The 24,587-nt window shown below is 35.4% G+C and overlaps 1 protein-coding gene across 2 annotated transcripts in view; it reads left to right on the top strand.

Moving 5' to 3' along the window:
- med1 (mediator complex subunit 1) overlaps nucleotides 1-24,587 on the top strand; it is a 119,017-nt gene that overhangs the window by 39,523 nt on the left and 54,907 nt on the right. For both annotated transcript variants that reach the window (XM_058793056.1, XM_058793057.1), the window contains exons 2-4: nucleotides 2,289-2,395; nucleotides 2,516-2,594; nucleotides 22,572-22,626. In XM_058793056.1, coding sequence (XP_058649039.1) covers nucleotides 2,289-2,395; nucleotides 2,516-2,594; nucleotides 22,572-22,626 — 241 coding nt within the window. The remainder of the gene's footprint in view (nucleotides 1-2,288; nucleotides 2,396-2,515; nucleotides 2,595-22,571; nucleotides 22,627-24,587) is intronic.

Consider the following 24,587-nt stretch of genomic DNA (forward strand, 5'->3'; position numbering starts at 1 on the left):
AATTTTAAAATGATTTATTTTACATTTTTATAATTTAGCTTTTTAAGTTTGCGAGCCCCCTGCAGTGCCTTTACTAACATCAGTTTGGGAAACCATAATAATGTAATGTTTAATGAATTTCATGTTGTTCGTTTCAACAAACAGAATATTTTTTCTTACTCTTTGTATTTTTATGTCAATATACTGTAGTACAAGATTAGCCTATTTAAATCAGTGTGATAAACAAAAAGTCTGACCAAGTCAGGTCAAAAGTAATCTAAATGTAATCAAAAGTGGTCTGATTACATTACCTAGAATGTTTAATGTAATTGTTTCTAACTACAATTTTTGTCATGCAATTTGGAATCAGTAACGGATTACACATGGTGAGTAATCTACCCAGCTCTGTTAGGGATCCGGTATTCTGTATTGATGCAAATCTGATTTACGGTGGGGCAAAAAAGTATTTAGTCAGCCACCAATTGTGCAAGTTCTCCCTCTTAAAAAGAGAGAGGCCTGTAACTTTCATCATAGGTATACCTCAACTATGAGAGACAAAATGAGAAAAAAAAAATCCAGAAAATCACATTGTAGGATTTTTAAAGAATTTATTTGCAAATTATGGTGGAAAATAAGTATTTGGTCAATAACAAAATTTCATCTCAATACTTTGTTATATACCCTTTGTTGGCAATGACAGAGGTCAAACGTTTTCTGTAAGTCTTCACAAGGTTTTCACACACTGTTGCTGGTATTTTGGCCCATTCCTACATGCAGATCTCCCCTAGAGCAGTAATGTTTTGGGGCTGTCGCTGGGCAACACGGACTCCAAAGATTTTCGATGGGGTTGAGATCTGGAGACTGGCTAGGCCACTCCAGGACCTTGAAATGCTTCACGAAGCCACTCCTTCGGTTCGGGCGGTGTGTTTGGGATCATTGTCATGCTGAAAGACCCAGCTACGTTTCATCTTCAATGCCCTTGCTGATGGAAGGAGGTTTTCACCAAAATCTCACGATACATGGCCCCATTCATTCTTTCGCTTACACGGATCAGTCGTCCTGGTCCCTTTGCAGAAAAACAGCCCCAAAGCATGATGTTTCCACCCCATGCTTCACAGTAGGTATGGTGTTCTTTGGATGCAACTCAGCATTCTTTCTCCTCCAAACACGACAAGTTGAGTTTTTACCAAAAAGTTCTGTTTTGGTTTCATCTGACCATATGATCATCCAAATGCTCTCTAGCAAACTTCAGACGGGCCCGGACATGTACTGACTTAAGCAGGGGAACACGTCTGGCACTGCAGGATTTGAGTCCTTGGCGGCGCAGTGTGTTACTGATGGTAGCCTTTGTTACTTTGGTCCCAGCTCTCTGCAGGTCATTCACTAGGTCCCCCCATGTGGTTCTGGGATTTTTGCTCACAGTTCTTGTGATCATTTTGACCCCACGGGGTGAGATCTTGCGTGGAGCCCCAGATCGAGGGAGATTATCAGTGGTCTTGTATGTCTTCCATTTTCTAATAATTGCTCCCACAGTTGATTTCTTCACACCAAGCTGCTTACCTATTGCAGATTCAGTCTTCCCAGCCTGGTGCAGGTCTACAATTTTGTTTCTGGTGTCCTTTGACAGCTCTTTGGTCTTGGCCATGGTGGAGTTTGGAGTTGGACTGTTTGAGGTTGTGGACAGGTGTCTTTTATACTGATAACGAGTTCAAACAGATGCCATTAATACAGGTAATGAGTGGAGGACAGAGGAGCCTCTTAAAGAAGTTGTTACAGGTCTGTGAGAGCCAGAAATCTTGCTTGTTTGTAGGTGACCAAATACTTATTTTACCGAGGAATTAACCAATTAATTCTTTAAAAATCCTACAATGTGATTTTCTGGATTTTTTTTTTTTTTCTCATTTTGTCTCTCATAGTTGAGGTATACCTATGATGAAAATTACAGACCTCTCTCATCTTTTTAAGTGGGAGAACTTGCACAATTGGTGGCTGACTAAATACTTTTTTGCCCCACTGTATTTCCCAACTATTTATATAAGACTCAACTGACTGCATTTATGTGAATATTCTCCAAGACAGGAATTTCGGCATAACTTTGTATGCATTTGCCTGATAAGCACAAAAAATCTCAATTCACTTCTCTGGCGCTATATGACTGGCTGCTTTGTGTGCGCACAGAAAGTTGTCTGTCAGAACAGCATGCAAGAATTAAGTCATCTTTCGTGTTTTATTGTGCTTCAGTTATTTAAAATGTTCCCTCATTTAAGAAATTATCATGTTTTTGTCATTTTGTTTGCATTTGTTGACAGAGTCAGAGAAACACAGTCGTATGACAGCCCTGCTTGAAAGGCTCCACAGCAAACACAACTCTTCCCGGTCCTGGCAGGAGACCAGCAAAGTGGTGCGGCAGGCTATGGTAAGTCCCTCTGATGAGAAGAGCTTTTTAAAGAACATAGCATAGATCTCTTTATAGTTTTTGTATATGTTTATCTTTTTATTATTATTATTTATTTATTTATTTTTATTGGCTGTTCAGGAAAAGCGTGGGGTCAATAATACAGCTGGACACCAACTGCTGCTCAACTCTTTAGAGACACTGCAAAGGGCACTAAAAGGTATTCAATACATTTGGCTATAAGATATAGTGCTGTGATTAGCATTTTAAAGGGGACATAACACACACACAGTTTCACCCAATCTCATGTTAATCTTGAGTACCTATAGAGTAGTATTGCATCCTTCATATCTCCAAATTGTATTTAGTTTTATCATATTAAACTACAGAAATACAGATTTTTTTTTTTTTTTTTTTTTTTTAGACTTTGGCTATGTTTAGCATAATTCAACTCTTTAACAGTGTAAATAACCTAACATACATGAAATAGCATTAGACCCCCACTTTAATATTTTTTAAAAATACCTCTGAAACTTCAGAAGTGGCCAATGAGAATTAGCGAGTGAAAAATTGCATGCCACTCCCCCTGACATAGAGGTATAAAAGGAGACTTCTTGCTCCACTGATTCAGGTTTGTGCTGAGGAGCCAAGACAATGCAATTCGTGTGTCATTCGTTCATTCATTTTTTTTATTTAATATTGAAAGTTGAAAAATGAGAAAACGGCTCATTTTTCGGTTCTTCATTTTTTTTCACAAAAAAGGAAAAATGAGAATTCAGCTTAATTTTTTGCTTTACTTTCAGGGGTGGAAATATGTAAAATCTTTTTCTCAAAGGTCTGTGTACTTTTGCATCCATTCGTTTTTCATGTTTTAACCCAGATGAAAAAAATGAAAAAAGAACGGTTACTGTATTTTTAAATGCTATGCTGAAAACCAAAATTTTAATTAGAACTGTACACACAAAATGCTACCCAAAAAAGTAAAATATTGACTTCTTTTCAGATTTTTGTTTATGAATTTTTGCACTTTTAATAAACATTTGAAAAATGCACAAATTAATACAGATTTTGATTTTAATAGGTTTTCTTTGGCCAAATTTAGTAAGGCTTCTCCCGCAAGTTCAGTTGAGAACTAGAGCCATATTTGGAACAATGCAGAGATTTAATACACAAATGATTTTTAAAATAGACATTGCAGAATCCTGGGATCATCATGAAATTGTATACTGGGATATAATTTTGTCAATATTGTGTGCTATCTGGGTCACGGTATCTGAGAGGACCATGCATGGTCGCTCAAAGCACGTACAGTACATACGTACAGTACACACGAGGCTTTAATATATGGGGTAAATATATAGAAATATAATATAGAAATATATAAAGTTATAATCTCCAGATACAGGCAGGCCCGGTTCCTGAATCAAATCACTGAGGGTGCTTCTGAAATCAGTGAGGGTGCTCTAGCCTTAATATACATTTTGACACATTTTTGCTCTCTTTATCGATAGTGGCATAGCCAAGATACTAAACACATAGCCTAAATGGCGCATTTATATGCGGATGTCACTCCTGAAACTTTGCAGCGTGCAGCCATCACTGGTCCAATAGCATCTTGACAAACAAAACTTATTCAAATTCTGAATGGATTAGCCAAAGCGCGTAGAGCGCTCTGCGCTCCCTATAATAATTATAAAGGTGTCATTAATTTCAGTTCTTCGCAATCTCACTAAAATATGTTATAATCAATGAAGCTCTACACTGCACAATGAATCTCTTATTTCAGGGATGGGCAATTTTGATAGTGACGAGGGCCAGCATTTTTTTCTCCTTTATACCAAGGGGCCAGATTACTTATCCACGTCCACACACCTTTTACACGGTCTTACTCAATTTCCTTTTTATTGAAGGAAATTAAAGTATAATTAATGTAATTTGTTTTTAAAGATTTTCTTAACTATAAAACTTGTGCAGTTATGCTAATTCAGAAGGGATACTTTGTTGTCAGTTGACAGCAATATTACCCCAACAAGCCAATGTAAACATCTCAATTGCATTGTCTACAAATTTGCAACAAACAAATGTACAGAGATCTTTTTTTTTTTTTATTATTATTATTATTATTTTTTTTTAATTAGTGGCCTACAGAAAAGAGGACAGTTAAAAAGGGCTTATTCAAAAAAAAAAAAGTTATTTCAAATGGTACCATGAAATAACCGGGTATCTGCAGGACAAATTTAAGACTTTTAAAGACCTTTTTAAGACCTGCACTTCACATCCTTTAAACAATTTTTTAAAGAGTCAAAAGTATCAGTTATTATATTAATTTAAACAATTATTATCAACCAATTATTATATTAAATAACATATATTTATATCTTAGTATCTTAATTGTTTAGATTTTTATAATGCATTAGCTTTTTGTCGATCCACTGGTTCACATTTAAAAATATGTAGCAAAAATAGCAGACGGACTTATTGAAAAAGCAAACTCGTTCTCTGCTAGCAAGTTTCACTTTCGGAACTGCAGAAATATAGTGGTTTCTCCGGTAACCGCAGTGCACAAAGCAGCGCAGCGCCTGACTTTGAAACGTGCGGCACTCAAGTTTATTCAGTGAAATCACAGCCTTTTGAAGTTTGATCAACATATTAATCTATATAGCAATTCTTGTCTTTCCGTCCCCGAATTTAAGACCTCTTATAATTAAGACTTTTTGTACCATTTAAAGGTGCAATAAGATATTGTCTTCAGAAACATTTTTTGTGATGCTGGTTGAAAGTCTCTTCACAACCCGATAGCAATCATTAAGTTAAGTGGTCTAAATGTATTTATCTGTATTTCTATATTCTGTGGAGGGCATAGGACCAAGAAATGTTCGTCCAATCAAAACACTCGGTCCGAGCGTTTTAATTGGCTTTCCTACCTGCCTGTCAACTTATGTATTAGCATACCTCTGAGCACCCTGTTCGCGCAGACAGGATACGTCATCAGTGCGTTCACACACGCTGTGCAGACAGAACGAGAATGGCAGACAAACATCAGCAACCCGATCTTCCTTCCTGGTATTGTAGTACTTTTACTAACTGTTCTATAAAGTTTTCTCACGGTGAATGACACATGATGTAGCCCAGTATGGAGTCAATTTAATGCCGCATATATATGCAAAAGAATAAAGTTTTGCAAAAGAAAATATAAAAAATAAAGTGCATTTTGTAAACAAAAATAAAGAATTGAAAAAGAAAATGAAGTAAGAAAATAAGTTTTGCAAAGAAAACTAAATTGCAAAATATAAATAAAACAGAGCAAAAGCAATTTACCAGCGTCTTCAGACACAGACGAAAGTTACTAGAGAAGTGTGAATTGTGACATAATAAACCTCTGTAAATAAATACTATTTAAATTTACGTCTCGCACACTTTAAAGGTGGGGTATGTATTTTTTCAAAAACGCTTTAGAAAACTGAGTTGGGCCCAGTACCAAAACAAAATTGTAGCCAATCAGCAGTAAGGGACGTGTCTACTCATGATGCAGAGGAGAGAGCGCTTAGCGCACATGACGGACATTAGCCGAGCCGAGCAACGACAGAAACATAGAGATGGCGGACAAAAAAACAAAAGAGGAAAAGTCTGCGGAACAAAAGAAGGCGCGATAAAGCGACCAGGTGAGGTCGCTAGTTTCCAGCCACTCCCGGTATTAATTTCAGCGCAGGATGTGCACTCTAATGTAAACATTTACTAACATTGGCAAATAAAATTAAATTAAAAACTGACCATGAAATCAATATTTTTCAATCAAGATGGTAAACAGAATATCTTATTAACAAGTTCAAGGGAATACCCATATGTTTGTATTGTTTGGAAATCTGTGTTTTTATTTAAATTGCCATCACACCACTGCTCACAAACAACGGGGACGCCAGAGTTGCACTTGCCTCAAATTTCAAAGGTAAAATGCATAGTCAACAAAAGCTTTTTGCCAAATGCATGACAGAAATGTTTGGATTAAACTATGTTCTGAGGGTTTCCGCAGGTCCTTAAAACATCTTCAGTTTAAATGTTTAAATTTAAGGCCATGAAAACTCTTAAATGGTATAAAAAGTCTTAATTGTAAGAGGTCTTAAATTTGGGGAGGGAAAGACAAGAATTGACATATACATTAACATGATGATTAAACTTCAAAAGGCTGTGATTTCACTGAATAAACTTGAGTGCTGCACGTTTCAAAGTCAGGCGCTGCGCTGTTTGGTGTACTGCAGTTACCGGGGAAACCACTATATTTCTGCAGTTCCGAAAGCAAAACTTGCTAGCAGAGAGATGAATTTGCATTTTCAATAAGCCAGTCTGCTATTTTTGCCACATTTTTTTTAAATGTGAACCAGTGGATCAACAAAAAGCTAATGCATTATAAAAATCTAAATAATTAAGATACTAAGATATATTTATATTAGGGGTGTCCCCGACTAAGTATTTTCATAGTCGAATCTGAATTTTTGAGTCTTGCCGATAGTTGACTGATAGTCGAATCATATGATTGGGGCGGGGGGGATACATTACCAAGAGTCAAGTCAGACATTCGACAGTCATTACTGACGTTAGGGTCAATATCACCATGGAGTGCCTTTCAACCCTCACAATACTCAAATTTTGGTTTTAATTTCCCATTCGCTTTGTCATATCATACACCATAGACACTCGAGTACTATAGAAACATATTAGCTGAGCTCTGCCACCCTGTCATGGACATATACATTACTGTTAAATACGTTTTCATTGCAAAATTAAGATTTGAAAGGTATGATGTCCCTTCTCTAAACAGGGTTATTTGTTTGCTTTCAAATTATAAATACATAAAATATTTTATGTAAACCATGTGTTTTTAAAGAAACTCATACAATTCACACAGTGTATTTTTTCTTATTTGGAGAAAACTGTGATATTTTAATGCAGTTTTTTGTTTGCATGTTATTGCCCCCACACCTATCTATTGAACACACTGGATTATACAGATATGATTGAATTATTATTTAAAATATTATTGTAAAATAGCAAGATGTCAGGGTGGACCAACACATGATGGTGTGGACACATAATGCAGAACACACAAATCATGAATGATTTTTTATTTATGAAAAATAAATAAAATAATAATAATAATAAATAATATAATTACATCAATCACATTGATACCCCCCCCCCCCCCCTATTAATTTTCATTCAGTCCAGCCTGTCATGTTTATGTCCACTCTATCGAGTCTAAGTGGCCGACAGGGTGGACATTTTGAGCTTCAATTAGCATATTAGCTTACAACAAACTGTGACTAGCTAAATATTTAGTCTGGTTGTTGAAGAGAATTTGGTATATTTAAACTTACGTATTTTGAAAATACTGTATTCTAATCACTTCTGGCATGGGTGGACATGTTAAACTTAGGAAAAGCAAGTAAGCAAACTCAGACAAAGAAAATTTGTTAATTGAAAAGTCACCAACTTATTCACCTAAGCGGTTAAAATTTACGCCACTGAAGAGACAAAAAATCTGTTGTCCTGATGTCACTAAAGGGGATAGCCTTTTCTTAAATGGGCGGCTTTCCCAACACAACAGGGTGGACAACCATTCAAGGGACATGGACAAACTTTTTTTTTTTTATTAAATAAAAATATTATTTTTATGACCAAATGATCAATACACTCAAATTGAGTTTAACAAAAAATTTACAAAATATTAATAGAGGACAAAATTTTTACATTTTATGATTTGACTGTATTCTACTCTCAATCAAATTTAATGAGCAGTGCATGGAACGTAGCAAAATAACACGTATCTTCTTACACAAAACTAAGAAAAATCTAGAAAATGTATCTAAAGAGCCAAGTAACACTTTTGTTATGAATATAAAAACTTAACCTAATATAACACACCCTTTCATAGTTATTTTTATGTTAAGTTATCATGGCAAATGAGTTATGTACAGGACACCGAAAGGCACCCTATAGTGATATTGACCCGTTAACACACAGGGAAAATGTGTTATGGACCCCTCACAGATACAAAAATAATGTTTTGTTTTGATTAAAAGATAGTATTAAATGTCAGCGAAACATTTTTTACAATAGTGCTCCATTATAATGTTATGTATATGACTGAAGTTATTAATGTTCTACATTTCTGTTTTGAGCTGCGCGCACTGAAGATGACCAGCAGAATGAAGCATTTGATAGCAGGTTTTTAATCAATGGGATTTAACTCATCATTTATCTCATATAGAATACACTTCATTATTTATATAACGATAACGTTACAATATAACGATATATTAAGACTTATAGGCTATCTGCACAAAATGCCCCGAATGCATGAACGTGTCTGCATGGCTCTGAATGAACTTCTTTTGTGGACATGTTCTTCACACAACAACATGCAGAAACACGGCAAGTTGGCAACTAAATTCTAAAAATTCACAGTGTTTTATTATAATAGTGTTCTTATGTCTTAGTATGGTTTCTGTTTTCAAAACTGATGTGAGACAAGTGTGGTGCTAATCAGCGAGAGAAGGTGCCAATAAAGGTCCGTACACCATACTAATCAAGCAATACAACTGTTTATTGTTGGTATGCAGCTGATATTAATAATAATGACAATAATCTTAGGTAAATACTTAGAAGTATAGTGATAATCAAAAATAAACACATTAAAGAAGAATAATGATAAACTAGTGCAGAATATAAGAACGATCATGAGTAAATGGTAAAAGATAATAATCATAAATGAATAATACACAAATTAATCCCAATTGGGTGCACTTCGTTATAATTACAGAAAAAGATGAGTTATTATTTAACAATATCTCAGAGGTTTCGCAATCAATGTGGCATCAGAATTCTGCACCTTAAGAATGGTTACATCAAAATGGTTACATTAGTTTACACTCCAATGGAAAAACACCAGTATTCAAAAGTAAATGAATAGACTATCTGTACTTTCCCAAGAGACAGTGGTGTTATTTTGTACCACTTTCAACCTTGAAAGTCTTCCCCTTAAATTCTGTTCCCACACTGTTCATCCGTTGAGCGCACAAAACAGCCCATCCTTTACATCTCATTATAATGTTATGTATGTAAAGTTATTAATATTCTGCATTGTTGTTTGTACTGCTCGCGCTGCGCGCTGAAGAGATAATCACCATAGTACTACAATGAAGCACTTTACTGCAGCACAACTCAACCAAATGCATCTTATACGAGATAAATAATATATACATGATATATATAAACCGGCTGAAATCACTTGTACCCTACCTGATTGAAAAAATCCAGTCTTTCACTCTGCCTGTGTCAATTTGAGTCTTGTTAAAGATTTAAGTCCCTGCCACCATGATGCTTCTCTGTTGGTCATGGATTATGGAAAGTGAAACTTAAATCTATAGTGGTGGTTGGATTTATTCACACGCATTACAATATTTATTTAAAGTTTCCTTCTTTTCAGATTCTTATTTACAGCATTATCTTAATAGGCTGTATATTAACTTATTGGGAGAAAACCGGTAGTTCTATGTGAAATCAAGACATTTGAGCACCCTCATATAGCCAAAATGGCATGATCATAACACCTCTGCGAATTTTGGACTGTGAGATTGGGATTCGAATCAGGCTCCTCCTATCGAAGCATCGAATCGTCAACTATTCGACTACTAGTCGACTATTTTGTGACTATTCGTCACCCCTAATTTATATTTTAATATAATAATTGTTTAAATTAATATAATAATTGATACTTTTGACTCATCTCTTTTCTTAAAAATTGTTTAAAGGCTGAAATGTGAAGTGCAGGTCTTAAAAAGCTCTTTAAAAGTCTAAAATCAATACAAGCCTGAGACACACTGCACGATTTTCGGCTGTCCCAGACGAAAGATTGGCATCGTGAAACTAGCGCATGCTGATGAGATTTTATTCTTCTATAGAAACATGCATGTCATAGTCAATAGGTGTCATCGTCGTACAGTCTACACACGTCGTAGGCAAGTTTATTAGATCCATGTCGCACAGTGTGACATGCAATGATCTTATAGGATTGCTAAAATTGTGCAGTGTGTCTCAAGCTTAAAATTTGCTTAACATCCTGCAGATACCCGGTTATTTTATGGTACCATTTGAAATTACTTTTTATTTTAATTTTTTTGAATAAGCCCTTTTTAACTGTCCTCTCATATTGTTTTGAGAATTTTCTATAGGCCACTAAAAAAAATTATAATAATAAATAATAGGACCGCTGTACATTTGTTTGTTGCAAATTTGCAGACAATGCAATTGAGATGTTTACATTGGCTTGTTGGGGTAATATTGCTGTCAATACAACAAAACATTTCTTGCGACCTTACATGAAGTATTATGACAAAATGCATTATGAAGAAGAGTTGGACCTGTTCTGCAGGTGCATTAGAGCTAACATTAGCATCATGCTTCATAAGACAATTTATGAGATTAATAGTACACTTTTACTCAGAACTCACTTCAAACCACCATCGAGTGTTTGTAATAACTTCCTTTTACGATCACATGTGGAATTTGGTCATTTACTGTTGTTAAAATATGCTATTTATAGCCTTTTATATCGCTGCACAAATTAGCATTTCAGATGTACACATTCACTTCAAGAAAATCACATACAAACCATATCTATCGTAATCGTGTGTTTATTATCTTATATAATCTATAGTGGCTGTTGTCAAGTTTATTTCTGCTGTGTAAAAGCCTTAACGTGTGCTCTGGCTGAAACTCACGTTGTTTGTGATGTTACAACCACCTCTCCGTTCTTAAGTTGCCAGGTATACATTCCAAGTATAATACACATTAGTAAAATTATCTATTTTAATTTAAATTTGTCTATATACACTTTGGGCGGCCGTGGTACATTATAAAAGTAGCCCAAAAAAACGCAACCCACGGTTCTGTAATTTTTTCCCGCGACTGTATTTTCAAAATAGCCCACTTGTGCTGCTACCCTGGCAACAGTGGTTCGCTGTACCCTCATCACACAATGATAGATAACCTTCCGCACTGTGATGACAGGAAGAAGTTGGGGTCAAACCTTATCAAACGATTAATTTGCGTTAAAAAAATATTAATGCGTTAAGCTTTTTTGATTAATCGCATGCGTTAACGTTGACACCCCTAAAATATATATATAGTGTTCTCCAAAAGTATTGGAACAGTGAAGAAAAAATTGCTCTGTTGGCTGTGGAGTCAAGACATTTGCATATATGATGAAAAGATGAATATGAGACAAAACCACAGAATGTCACATTTTATTATTAGCCGTTTCAACACATACATGTTTTACCAAATAAAAAGAACAGCACTTTTAGAATTCATCCCACTCATTGATGTGAGCATAAGTATTGGGACAGTTGAACATAAGGCAGATATAAATATATTTATTTAGTTGCAGATACCTTGCGCACAATCACAGACTCTTGGTCTCATCCTTTGAAATACTTTTCCCAGCCTTTAATGCAGCCAATTCCAATTTTTGCTTGTTTGGGGAGTTTCTGCCTTTACTCTCCTCTTCAGCTGGTGAAATTCATGTTCAATCGGATTTAAATCTGGAGATTGACTTGGGCAATCTAAGACTTTCCATTTCTTTGCCCTCATAAATTCCTTGACTGAACTGGCAGGGTGTTTTGGGTAATTGTCCTGATGCATTATGAAGCACTTCCCAATGAATTTGGTGGCATTTTCTTGAATATTGGTAGGCAAGATGGTTTTGTACTCTTCCAAATTCATTCTGCTGCTGTCATCATACATTAAGTCATCAGTAAAGTTGAGAGGGTCTGTTCCAGAGGAAGCCATGCATGCCCATGCCATGACATCACCTCCATGACACCATGCTTTACAGATGAGGCTGTATGCTTGGGATCATTTGCGGTTCCGTTTTTTTCTCCACATTTTTGCTTTCCCATCACTTAGATAAAGGTTCATCTTTGTCTCATCGGTCCATAAACTCAGTTCCAAAACTCTTCTGGCTCACCTTTGTGCTTTTTTTGCAAACTCTAATCTTGCCTTTCTACTTTTGGAGCTGGTCAGAGGTTTGTATCTTGCAGTGTAGCATCTGTAATTCTGTGTCAAAGTCTCCTGAGGATAGTAGATTGTCAGAGCATCACCCCAGCTTTCTGGAAGTTGTTGGTGATTTTACAGACATCTTTTAGGGTTCATTTTCACAGCTTTTATGATTTGTCTGTCATCAACTACTGTTTTTTTTTCTCAGCTGATCAGGTAGTTGTTGGTTGCTGATGATTTCCAAACTCTTGATTTCTCTATGCCCTTTGTTTTTGCTATAGCTCTAATTGACTTCGTCTTTTCTTTTAGCATCCAAATTGCTTGCTTTTCTCTCAGTCAGCTCCCTCATCTTCATCCTGGTTTGTGTGTGTCATCATCGAATGCAAGATTCAGAATGCAGAAGTAATGGGTATAACTGATACAACACATTCCCTGCTTTTAATATCTGAAGAATTAATGCAACAAGACACAGCTGATCACTTAGAAAGACCTGTGAGGCAACTGTTCCAATACTTATGCTCACATCAGATAGGGGAATGACAATCTAAAAGTGCTGAACTTCTTAGCTGGTAAAACATCTATGTGTTGAATCACCCAATAATAAAATGTCATTCTGTAGTTTTGTCTCATATTCATATTTTAATCATATCTGTAAATGTCTTGAATCCACAGCCAACAGAGCAATTTTATCTTTACTGTTCCAATAATTTTGGAGGGCACTGTATATGTATGTATGTATGCATGTATTTATTTGAAAAATAAACTTAGGCAGGCCTGGGGCCCACATGTGGATTAATATGTGTATTTTATTGTAAATGATTTGACATGATCCAGGATTGTTAGGTTCTTTGAAGCTCATTCCAGAGTTAGCAACAGCTCACAGCAACATGTCTGTAAGCTTAAACCTGCTTAAGAGCAGGCTTATTTCACATGAACAGGATTAGATTGCATCTTTTTAAGCGGAGATGATACTTGAAGTCTGTCTGTGACTTTTTTTTTTTTTTTTTTTTAAACGAGACTTCCCTATTGAACCAGGAACAATAATAATTGAAAATAATAATAGTTTATTAATATTAATAATATAATTCTTAATAATAATTTAAGTTAATTTTGAAAATAATATAATGCTGTGTAGTCTATAATAATATAGATACAACCAGTTTTACTCATTGAGAGATTTATTCGTGAAGAAAGAATTAACCTTATTTGTGACCCGTGCTGGTAAAATGAGTCGGAATGTGCACGGGCTAATTTTGAGCTACAGGCAAAAAAGTGAAAAATGTCAATTTTAGTCGAATTTGGGGTTTTCACAAAAATGAGTTCATTAAGCCCTTGTCTAGCGATCCTAATGCTTTAAATGGTAATTAAACATATAAAATGATCTTTATTTGTACATTTTCTGAGGGGAGTACCTTTTCTCCGTTTGCTTCATGCATCGACTGTCATCCGAATTATATTTATTCTACTGCTTTTTTGCATATGTTCTTATTAATAATAATGATAAAATAAAAATATCCATATTGTGATTATTAATATAGTAACTATTATTAAGAAAATAAGTGGAGGAAAAGATGCAATGTTGCTAGGTGATTTCACTTTGGAACCTTCAGAAAACTTCAACTCGATTTTTCTCAGTATTGAGTTCGCTGACTCTGTCGACTTCAAACGGGTGTAGCTCAGTAATTTTTCTTACGATTCTAACAAATCATAAATCATTTTGAAGGTCTTTTAATGGAGAATGTGAAATTAAAAATAACTCATTTTTGAAAATTTGCTCATTGTGACTCATTTTGACGGCACATTTTGAGACATTGGAGTCTTACACACATGATGTACAGTAAATCTGAGCCATGCATTAATCTGAATGGTGATGGCTATTATGTGAGTGGCTTGACACAGTTCAGGAGATGCCATAAAAATGCTTAGAAAAATGTTCTTGACTCTTAAGAAACTTTATTTAATGTTGTCACGTAGCAAAGCTGCTTCACAGGTAAAATTAAATGAATGAATAGATAATTACAACATTGAAATACAAACGTAAAGCCTGTACAGATACTAGAAATCATGAAATAATTGGGAATCATGTAACAGTACTCATTTCATTTATCTATTATAACTTTTATGTTAGCTGTTTCTTTATAAAGGACAAGAAATTCGTCAAGTAATTAATTATATGCTGCAGTGGGTGGAGGTAAAGAATTACAACTACTCACGTTACTGTAATTAAAGGGGTCATATGATGCTATTTTAAAGATCATTATTTTGTGTATTTGGTGTAACAGAATATGTTGAAATGCTTTAATGTTCAAAAACACATTATTTTTCAAATACTGTACATTATTGTAGGTCCTCTATCCCCCGCCTCTCTCAAACATGTTGTTCTCAACAAAGCCCCTCCTTCCGACAAGCGCAGTCTGCTCTGATTGGCCAGTTGACACAGTGCATTGTGATTTGCCGAACATCACAAGCACGCGTCGGAAATGTAACACCCCTTACCATAATCGCGAGGTTCAGCTTTCAAAGTAAATATAAAGACCGTTAATAATGTAATTAGTTTTACCATCAGTTCAGGTCCGAAAGGGGAACAGAGTCGCGTGACAGACACAGTGATGATGCTCGTATGTATTTGCAGTACACAAGTCAAGTCAAGTCACCTTTTTTTATATAGTGCTTTTAACAATACAGATTGTGTCAAAGCATTTAACAGTATCAAATTGGAGGATAGAGTGTCAGTAACGTATAATGATAAGATTAAACACTCAATTTTCAGTTAAAGGCATTTCATTATTGAATTCAGAGATGTCATTGTCTAGCTCAGTTTAGTTTAAATAGTATCTGTGCAATCAAATCGGCGATAATCTCTAGAAATTAAGTGTCCCCAACTGAGCAAGCCAGAGGCGACAAGCCGCGGTTAATACAGCTGATGTGCTATGATTTCTGATGGGCTCTACAGTAGGGTTGGGTACCGAACTTGGTACTTCTAAGGGAACCGACCGAATTGCGTCGGTACTACCAAGTATCGATTCACATTAAATCGTTTGGTACCAAATTTCGGTACCTGAGAACGCATTTGGGTGCATGAGAGAGCGCGCGTGAGAGAGAGAGAGAGAGTGAGAGTGAGAGAGACTCTTTAAAACACAACACACAGTAAGAAGTGTGCTTACATTTCTAGGGTCATGGTTTCCGCGAAAATGTGGACAGGATGGCGGAGTCCATTCATAAAAATGGAATTTACTCTATAGTGCAGAATGCCACGGAATTCGGCAAGTTTTGGATGAATAAAAGAATGACTTTCACTTAATTCGAATCGCGATATGAACTAGTGTATGTGAATATTAAAACGCAAAAAGATGGTTTAAATATGAATCCTGCATGTTCCGTTAGCCTCGGTATATTTGAATGGTGGAGACGCATTTTTGTTTACTACACAAATACCGAAGCACACGTGAACTCGCAGTGATTTTCAGCCTCTGCATCTCACTACATGACGATATGAACACACGAATTTACAGGCTGTGAGAGTCAATTCATGAGAATTTTACCGTTTCATTTGAGAAAACCAGCATATCATATTGTACACACAGAAACTTCACCAACCTGTCAAAATAAAAGTGCGGTTTAACATGTAACAGAAATAGCCTATATTACTCTTGTTTTACTTTTGTACAGTATAATGTACATCTTTATATATTCCACTTACTGACAAATTTAAATAAAACAATTAAATGCACATTAAGGACTAATTGTAAAAAAAAAAAAAAAAATATATATATATATATATATATATATATATATATATATATATATATATATATATATATATTATTAAAACTTTTTAAAGCAATATTCACACAATTTTTCTACCATGTATTAATTTTAACAGTAAACTCTGTTTGTTTGTCAAAAAATAAAAGGGTTTCATTTTCATTTGATTTAAAAATAAATAAATGTTTCATGCCTTCACTTGATTATCAGAAAAAATAAAACCAACAATTTCTGGAAGAAAAAAAATTGTAGGGCCCCATTGTTCAGAATGTTGAAATTGAGAGTTTTGGACTTATTTTTTCACTGAAATAAATGTTTTTGTTATTTCACAGAGAGTCAAGTACCGAAAAAAGGTACCGTTGGGTAACTGTACCGATATCGGTACCGTACCGGTTCAAATGTGAACGGTACCCAACCCTACTCTACAGTGTACACTACGCTGTGACCCTGCCTGTTCCCCTCACACACACACACGGCGCGTTACTCGACGCTGCGCAGAACTCCGCATTTGAACATTTGAACAGTCAATAGCAAATACTTAACCTAATAACAAAACATACTTACAGTCGCTGATTCAGAAGCGCCAGATTGTCATAGAAAAGTCGGAATTGACCCCTTTTTTTAATTTTTTAATTTCTTTTTTAGAAATAGCCTTTGTACACAGCCAGCCTTGTACTCTCCTAGGTTCACAAAGCTGTCGTCCATAAAATGCGTTGCACAAATTCGAACATTTGGGTTGTGCTGTTCTGTTGTAAATAATCTTAACCAATGATTCCTAATTGCATCTACTTTCATAAGGCCAAATAAAGTGATTTTGCTTTCGCATAGAAACACACAGCGACTCCCTGACATGGCTTCATCAACACTACTACGGTTACTGAAACCATGCCTTCTTTCTTTGCGTGAACATTTGGGCTGCATTATACAAAAAATTCCACATCGTGACGTAGACATGTGGGGGCATGTTTTAATGAGGCGTTTTAGCCCGGTCTGGATCAGCCTTCTCTTTTTGATAGAATAAATCCTTTTTTTGGGAGACTTTGAGCTTTGTAACTCTGCAGATCTTATACATGCACAAACAGCTACATAACACACTACAGTGAAGGAAAACAAGAAATCGCATCATATGACCCCTTTAAGTAGTTTTTTCATGTACTTGTAATTTTTTGAGTAAATTTTTAAAGCTGTACTTTTACTTATACTTAACCCTCTGGGGTCTGAGGTCATTTTGGGGCCCTTGAGATTTTTTGACATGCCCTGATATTTGTGCTTATTTCAGCTACTTAAAAGATACTATTGACCAACATGTAATTTTTTTTGTATTCAGCACAAACTGTGCTACAATAATATGTGACCAAGATGGATGTACATGTTTGCATTTTTTAGAAAAAAAATATTTTGCGTGGTTAGTAAGTTTGGGGGAAAAAATGTAGCTGAAATAAGGCTATAAATCCCACACTAAATAGTCCTGAACAAGACTTTTGAGTAATCAGTCTTGTAGGCTAGAATATTTACTTCAAAATTGTGAAAATCATTCTGCTTACTCATTCACAGAAAACAATATATTGATTTAAAATTTTCAAGACATGTTTTGTGGTCGAGGGTCTATATGCGAGGGAGTGGCAATGGCCATGAATATTAAGTAATGCATCTGATGTTGGTGCAGCGCTCTCAGAGGAAAACAGTTTGAAGAGACATCAGGATGCATCTGGTGCTGGTATCTGTTTCAATAAAATGCAAACAAAAAAAAAACATTTGTGAGCATGTTAATATCAGGAACATCTGTGTGTGTGTATGTATGTATATATATATAATCTTGTATCTGAGAAACTAATTATTGTTTAGCACGTTATTAAAATCTATTTCTGAACAGAGTAGGCTATTAATAATAAACGTACTAAACATACTTAGACTCGTAGCATTCATCATGTTACAGTGTACACTTATATTACTTTTATTGTTTTATATAGAGCATGAAAACATCATCGTGCCGTATGAAATTTAAATACAATGAATTGCCCCTCATATTAAAAACGTTTTACACGATTTCAAACATTGTAGTCAGGAATTATAGTTTGGGAAAAACCCAACTATGATTTTGTAGTCATATAGTCTAGTATGTATGATTTTATAGTAGCCTATGATATGATTCTGTAGCCACAGACTCAAGCATGCTTTGTACAATAAAAGGATGTACTTTGTACTATAAAAATTATATTTTATATCTGAGAAACTAATTATTATTGTTTAGCACGCTATTAAAATCTATTTGTGAACAGAGTATTAATAACAAACATGGTCTAAACATTCTTAGACGCGTAGCATTCATCATGTTGTCATTTGGAAAAACCCCAACTAACTGTTAGTAAATCTGTTCAAGTTTGTCACAATAAAACGTTAACTAATGCAAAAAAAGAAACTTTACTTACTCATCAGATTGATCTCCTCTGCTAGATGAAATCGTGTTCTTCTTTCGAGGGAAATCCTTCCTTTACTCAGCGCGAACAGTAACAGTAGCCGCGATGAGGATGACTTCTTTGTGTTGGGCGTTTGCACGTGCGCACGTCCCACGCGGCTATTTACATATGAACTGTGTGAGCCGCGCGAGGGCGGGATCTAATTAGAGATAATGAGTCAGACGGGACAGACTGAACATCGTGTTGGTTTCATACTGATTACTCCATCACAGAATGTTTGTTTTCGATAAGACTTGCTTAATTTCAAAGTAGACTGAAATATCTGACACGGTTCTATTACTCATTTTCCACAGTAGGCTATCTACCGTATATACACTGATACAAGCTGCGTCTCGCTCTTTCCTCTCCGACAGTGAGTTTGACATCTGCCTCCTGTCAATACAGATGTCCGCGTGGGATTGCAGGTATTCCACATAATTTTAATCATTCCCGCGCAAATGTGGCAAGTGCTTTATTGCAACATGAGGACAGTCATATAATCGTAGAAAACTGGATGTGAGCTCTCAAATAGGCCTGACTTATACAAATGAACTGCCTGTCCTCTCACTCTGATATTGCTTGTGCGCACTCAGACTGTGTGCAATCGTGATCTCTCCGTGCTTTTAAAGTAGAAATTATTTCTCTTTACTCCTAGATTAAACTGTGTCAAAAGTTATCATTCATTCAGAATGGATCCATGCCTCACCGATGAAAATGCTACTGGAAATTTTATTGGCTGTAAGTGAAATGCACCAGAAAGTTTTTCACAAAGTTTTTCTTTACAATGTAAGTTTATGCTAGAATTAGAAGTGTTTCGGAATGGGATATTTGTATGATTTGTACATATAGATATCCTAGTCTGTGTAACTGCATCACTATATACAGACATTACAGGTCAAAGCCATCCATTAATCTAAATAAACAACATAAATGGCTCTTAAATCACTGCTTAAAAAAAAATTCAGTGTTGTCATATTTCAAATACCTCAACTAAATTGAGGTCATTTGTTTTATAATTTTATTACTGACTGTGTACTTGTCTTTTTTTGTAAATTCAATTCAGTTTTAAATCAAATTTGAAATCGTGGCCTTGTACTGTAAGCTTTTGCAACAAAGTTACCCTATTTTAAAGACACAAATGCACAGAATGAGCAAATGTTTAAGATTGACATTTTTGTAATGGTAATTAATCAATGTTTATATGTTTGTAAATAAAAGCCTATATGAAAATATGTTCATCATATAAAGCGAACGCGTCTTTTTAGAAGACTTGGATTAAACCATCCAAGGCTTGAAATAATGATAGCTTTGGAAAAATAAAAAAAAAATGGATGGACAAAAAGAAAATTTAAATATTTAAATATCTATTGTAGTATATATGTGGTAGTTTGCCAATGGTATTGAAAATGATTAACGTCATCATTAGGGTACTTTTACTTGTAATTACCAGTACTTTTACTTGTAATTGAGTATTATTTCAGCAATGTAACAGTACTTGTACTTAACCCTTGTGCATCAATAAAAAAAAAGTTACACATAGGTCCATAGTGGACAAAAATGTCCATGTCAAAAAACGGTCATAAAAATTGGAAGCTTGGGAGCACAGACTTAAGTTTGGTCTCATTTTAAAGAAGACCCATAGAAGATTATTGAAGTAAAAAAAAATAAAGTTATACAGGTTTAAGTTTATGAAAATGATTTATTAACTTTTTTTTATATATAAAATATATATTTTATGAAACATGTTGAACTCTAAACCTGCTAGAAAATCAAAGCCATAAATCTAAACAAGTTGTGTTCCAAATTTGACATTGATATCTTAAAAAATGAGCTTTCAGTAAAAAATGTTTTGGGCGCAGTACCACATTTTCCCTGGTGCATACAGTGGTTGGGTTTGTGATTTGCAGTCAAGTTTTTCTCTTTCAAAAAAAGAGACACACATACAAACCACACTCTGACATCCATACCAACACACCCACACAATTATAGCTGCATTATTTATCCAATTGGCTCTATAATATGCTGCAGCAGAAAACAGGAATAAAGTGAATATTTGCTATTTGAATATTTTGCCAAACCTGAAAAAATGGCACCATCTGGTAAAAAATAGTAAAAAATTAAATTGACTTTTGTCTGAGAAATAATAAAAGGAATTTTTTTTTATTTAGCAATTAAATTTATTTTGTTAGAAAATTGTGTTGTGGAATATGTATAGTGAATTGTATTGCATCGTGAGTTGGAAGCTCTGAGAGGAAGCTGTGTCCCTGAGCACAGCAGCCTGTAAGTGGCAGTGAAATCACACTGAGGCAATATGTATTTGATCACCTGTATCGGTTTCTTAACTGCCGAGAACTGCTTGGCAAAATCCATGACAGTGTTGCCCAGTTGGCCAAGCTTAGAGATAGGAGTGTCAGGAAAACGAATGCTGTTGTTATCCATCATCTCTGCAAGGTTTAGTCACAGATGGCACTCCTGAACCACTAATGTGGGCATCGTCTGCCTGTACCTCTCAGCTCATCAGATTTGAGGGCCAGAAAGAACTAGTGAATGAATGAAGGTCATTTGACATGGTTGGCACATGGATTTGTGGTAAATAAAAGAAGACTTAAATAAAAGAAGAATAGTTCCACAGTTCTTAATGCCAGCTGGTGGCACTATGACCGTGACACACAGTAGCTACATCCATGTTATCAACTCCCAATGACCAAACATAGAACATAAATTTGATCTAAATCATCTAGTGATGGCATAGTGACACTGTTCAAGAAAAGTGCACTTTTCACAAAATAACCAATAATGTTGTGCGGCGCATATTACTGTTAGCACTAAAGTTGTTTGGCTCATTGGAAATTATATAAACACAGTTTTGTACATATACAGTGTATTTAGAATTTTAAGAATATGCTTCTCCCAAAGTTCATTTATCTAACAAGCTTTAGATAAATGAACAAACTGACATTTTCCCCTTGGTTGAAATGCTGATTGTGTGATTATTTGAGAGAAGATACATTTCAGTTTGTCCTGTATCTTTCAACATACCTTCTGATTTTTATTCATGTTTGGGAAGGGAGGAAGTGATGACTTTTTCACTCATGCTTTTGAACTGAAGGATCTACAATGATCTTTCTTATTTTAAACAATATTTTTGGTAAATGGATAATTTGATAATTAACTTTTGGACTTCTGGAGATACATACTATAGAAGTCTTTTTTTATTCATAAACTAAGAAAAGCATTGACAACAAAAAGTTGATCTTCAGATTGAGGAGTAAGTATTGAGATCACTTTAAAAGGGTCGTGAACTGATAAATTTCTCCGCAGAAGTTCAGTCTATGTCCTCCATAGATATATTTTCAGATGCGCTCGTATCATACCGTGATAATATATTGATATATCGTACAAACTCGATATACCACCCAACCCTAATAAGAGGTCATTGTGCTATAAAAACATCCTGTAAGCTTCAGAACTCAAAACAGGGGTCAAAACAGGACATAAAATAGCCTATTACTTCTAAATTATGATGTTTTTTGATGTAAAAATCTTGATTAACATTATAAGTGGACCTCAGAGAACAATACAAAATAAAAAAAAAACAAAGGCTGTTCATGACCCCATTAATGAACATTGTGATGCTTTTATTTTTGTATTTTTTTTTCTGGTAATATTAATTATACCTTACTTATACTACGGGGCCGCTGAATGCTTGAATCTGATTGGCTGACGAACGTTCTTGCAATTATTTAAGGGAATGCACGGCGAATGTAGAATGTAGAAGCAGAGTTATTATTCCTTACGTGTATTGTTCATTCCTGACCGAATTATTCCTTACATGTATTGTGGTTAATCTAATTTGAATATCACTTCAATGTCTGAATCTCTTGTTTTTCCTGTTTCTTTTACATTGCATTCCTCATCATAAGTATCTTCGTTGCCATCAATGACGGATCGCCTGGAGTCCATTGCTCGGCAGAACATGTGAGATTTTTATATATATATACATTTACACACATATTTTTACATATATTTACATTTACACACATATATTTACATATATTTACATTTACACACATATATTTACATTTACATTTAGTCATTTAGCAGACACTTTTATCCAAAGCGACTTACAAATGAGGCCAATAGAAACAATCAAAACCAACAAAAGTTGCAACAACATGCAAGTGCTATGACAAGTCTCGGTTAGCCTAACGCAGTACACGTAGCAAGGTTTTAAGTAGATAGAATAAGTAGATAGAATAGAAAAAAGAAAGCTAGTGTTAGTTTTTCAAGAAAGGCTAGCAGTTAGAGAATAAATATGCAATTGATGGAGGGTCAAGTGTGTGTGGTTTTTCTTTTAAATAAAAAGAAGACAGATAGATAAAATAGAATTAGAGTAGAGAGTGCTAGAGTTAGAGGGTCAAATAAAGATGGAAGAGATCTTTCTTGAAGATGGCTAAGGATTCAGCTGCTCTGATTGATTTGGGCAGGTCATTCCACGAGGTGGGAACAGTTAATGAAAAAGTCAGTGGAAGTGATTTTGTACCTCTTTGGGATGGCACAATAATGTGTCGTTCAAAACGAGCTTGAACAAGGAGTTGTGTTGCATGTTCCGAAAGAAAGAGCCTGATCTTCCTAATATTGTATAAAGCAAATCTGTAGGACCGGGCAGTTTTAGCAATGTGGTCTGAGAAATTCAGCTCATCATCAATCACAACTAGGGATGCATCGATCCGATACTTAGTATCGGTATCGGCTCTGATACGGTCATTTTCTGCGGATCGGGTATCGATCAGACGAGACTGATCCAAATCCAATATTGTGCATATACTATTCTGTGTTATTGTTGAGCCCCACGAAAGGCACAAAAACATTATAAAGCACCATTAAGTTTTCGTGCACTATATTTCAAGTGTTCTGAAGCTGTTCCATAGTTTAATCTGAGGTACAGATGAATATTTAAGTCGTTAAATTCAAGTTCAGGTAAACTCTTCTCACCGCTGCGTCTGTCTGTCACATTTGGTTACTACAGTCAAACTCTCTTTAAGCGCGCACAGTAACTGAGGTTTAAAACTGTTAAAAGAAAAGGCTTAATAAACTAACGCACAGATTTAATACACTACGCATCAATATAATTTCCCTTTGTACTTTGAACTTTTCTATGCGGACTCGGAGGGCTGTGCAGCCTGCGCGCTGTGACTCCGTGCTGCTTCAAGCACATCATTCTGCGCTGTATTGGAGCCTTTCGTATTATAATTCTTTTGCGCAAATGAAAGATTATTACGCACGCACGCACCCACACATGCATACATGCATGCATGCATGCATGCAGATAGATAGATATATAGAGAGATCTATACAGATAGATCGCGCCCACACACACACACACCCCTATTCAGATCGACGGATCGGTTACAACTACATATGTTTCTGTGTCTGTAAATGCATCTCTCTCACTGACTACATCGTCCCGATCAGATTCAAAATGGTCAAAGCATGATCTACATAGGCTATATGATCTATATATGATCTACATTATCTCTGATCCTTCTATTTATGCTGATCGTCTTCTATTCGTACCCTAAAGACCCGGAAGTCCCGTAACTCATTCAGGACATGCGCTAGGGCTTTCCTTACCGTAATACACCTAGAACACGGATTGCCATAAAAACTTGTCAATGGCGGGGAAGCGTTGTCTCTTAATTGACGAGATATCTCGTCAATGGTGTTGAAAGAGTTAAGAAGTGGGGTTATACGAGCCTGTTTAAATGCTGAGGGTAAAACTCCAGTGTGGAGGGATGTGTAAACGATGTGAGTGAGTGCAGATACAACTGTAGGAGAAATGGCTTGAAGGAGATGAGATGGAATAGGATCAAGCCGACAAGTAGTAGGATGACTGGAAAGGATGAGTTTAGAGACACTTACCTGTTACCCAACACACG

This window comes from Onychostoma macrolepis, chromosome 12 (assembly GCF_012432095.1).
Source record: "Onychostoma macrolepis isolate SWU-2019 chromosome 12, ASM1243209v1, whole genome shotgun sequence".
Lineage (NCBI taxonomy): Eukaryota > Metazoa > Chordata > Actinopteri > Cypriniformes > Cyprinidae > Onychostoma > Onychostoma macrolepis.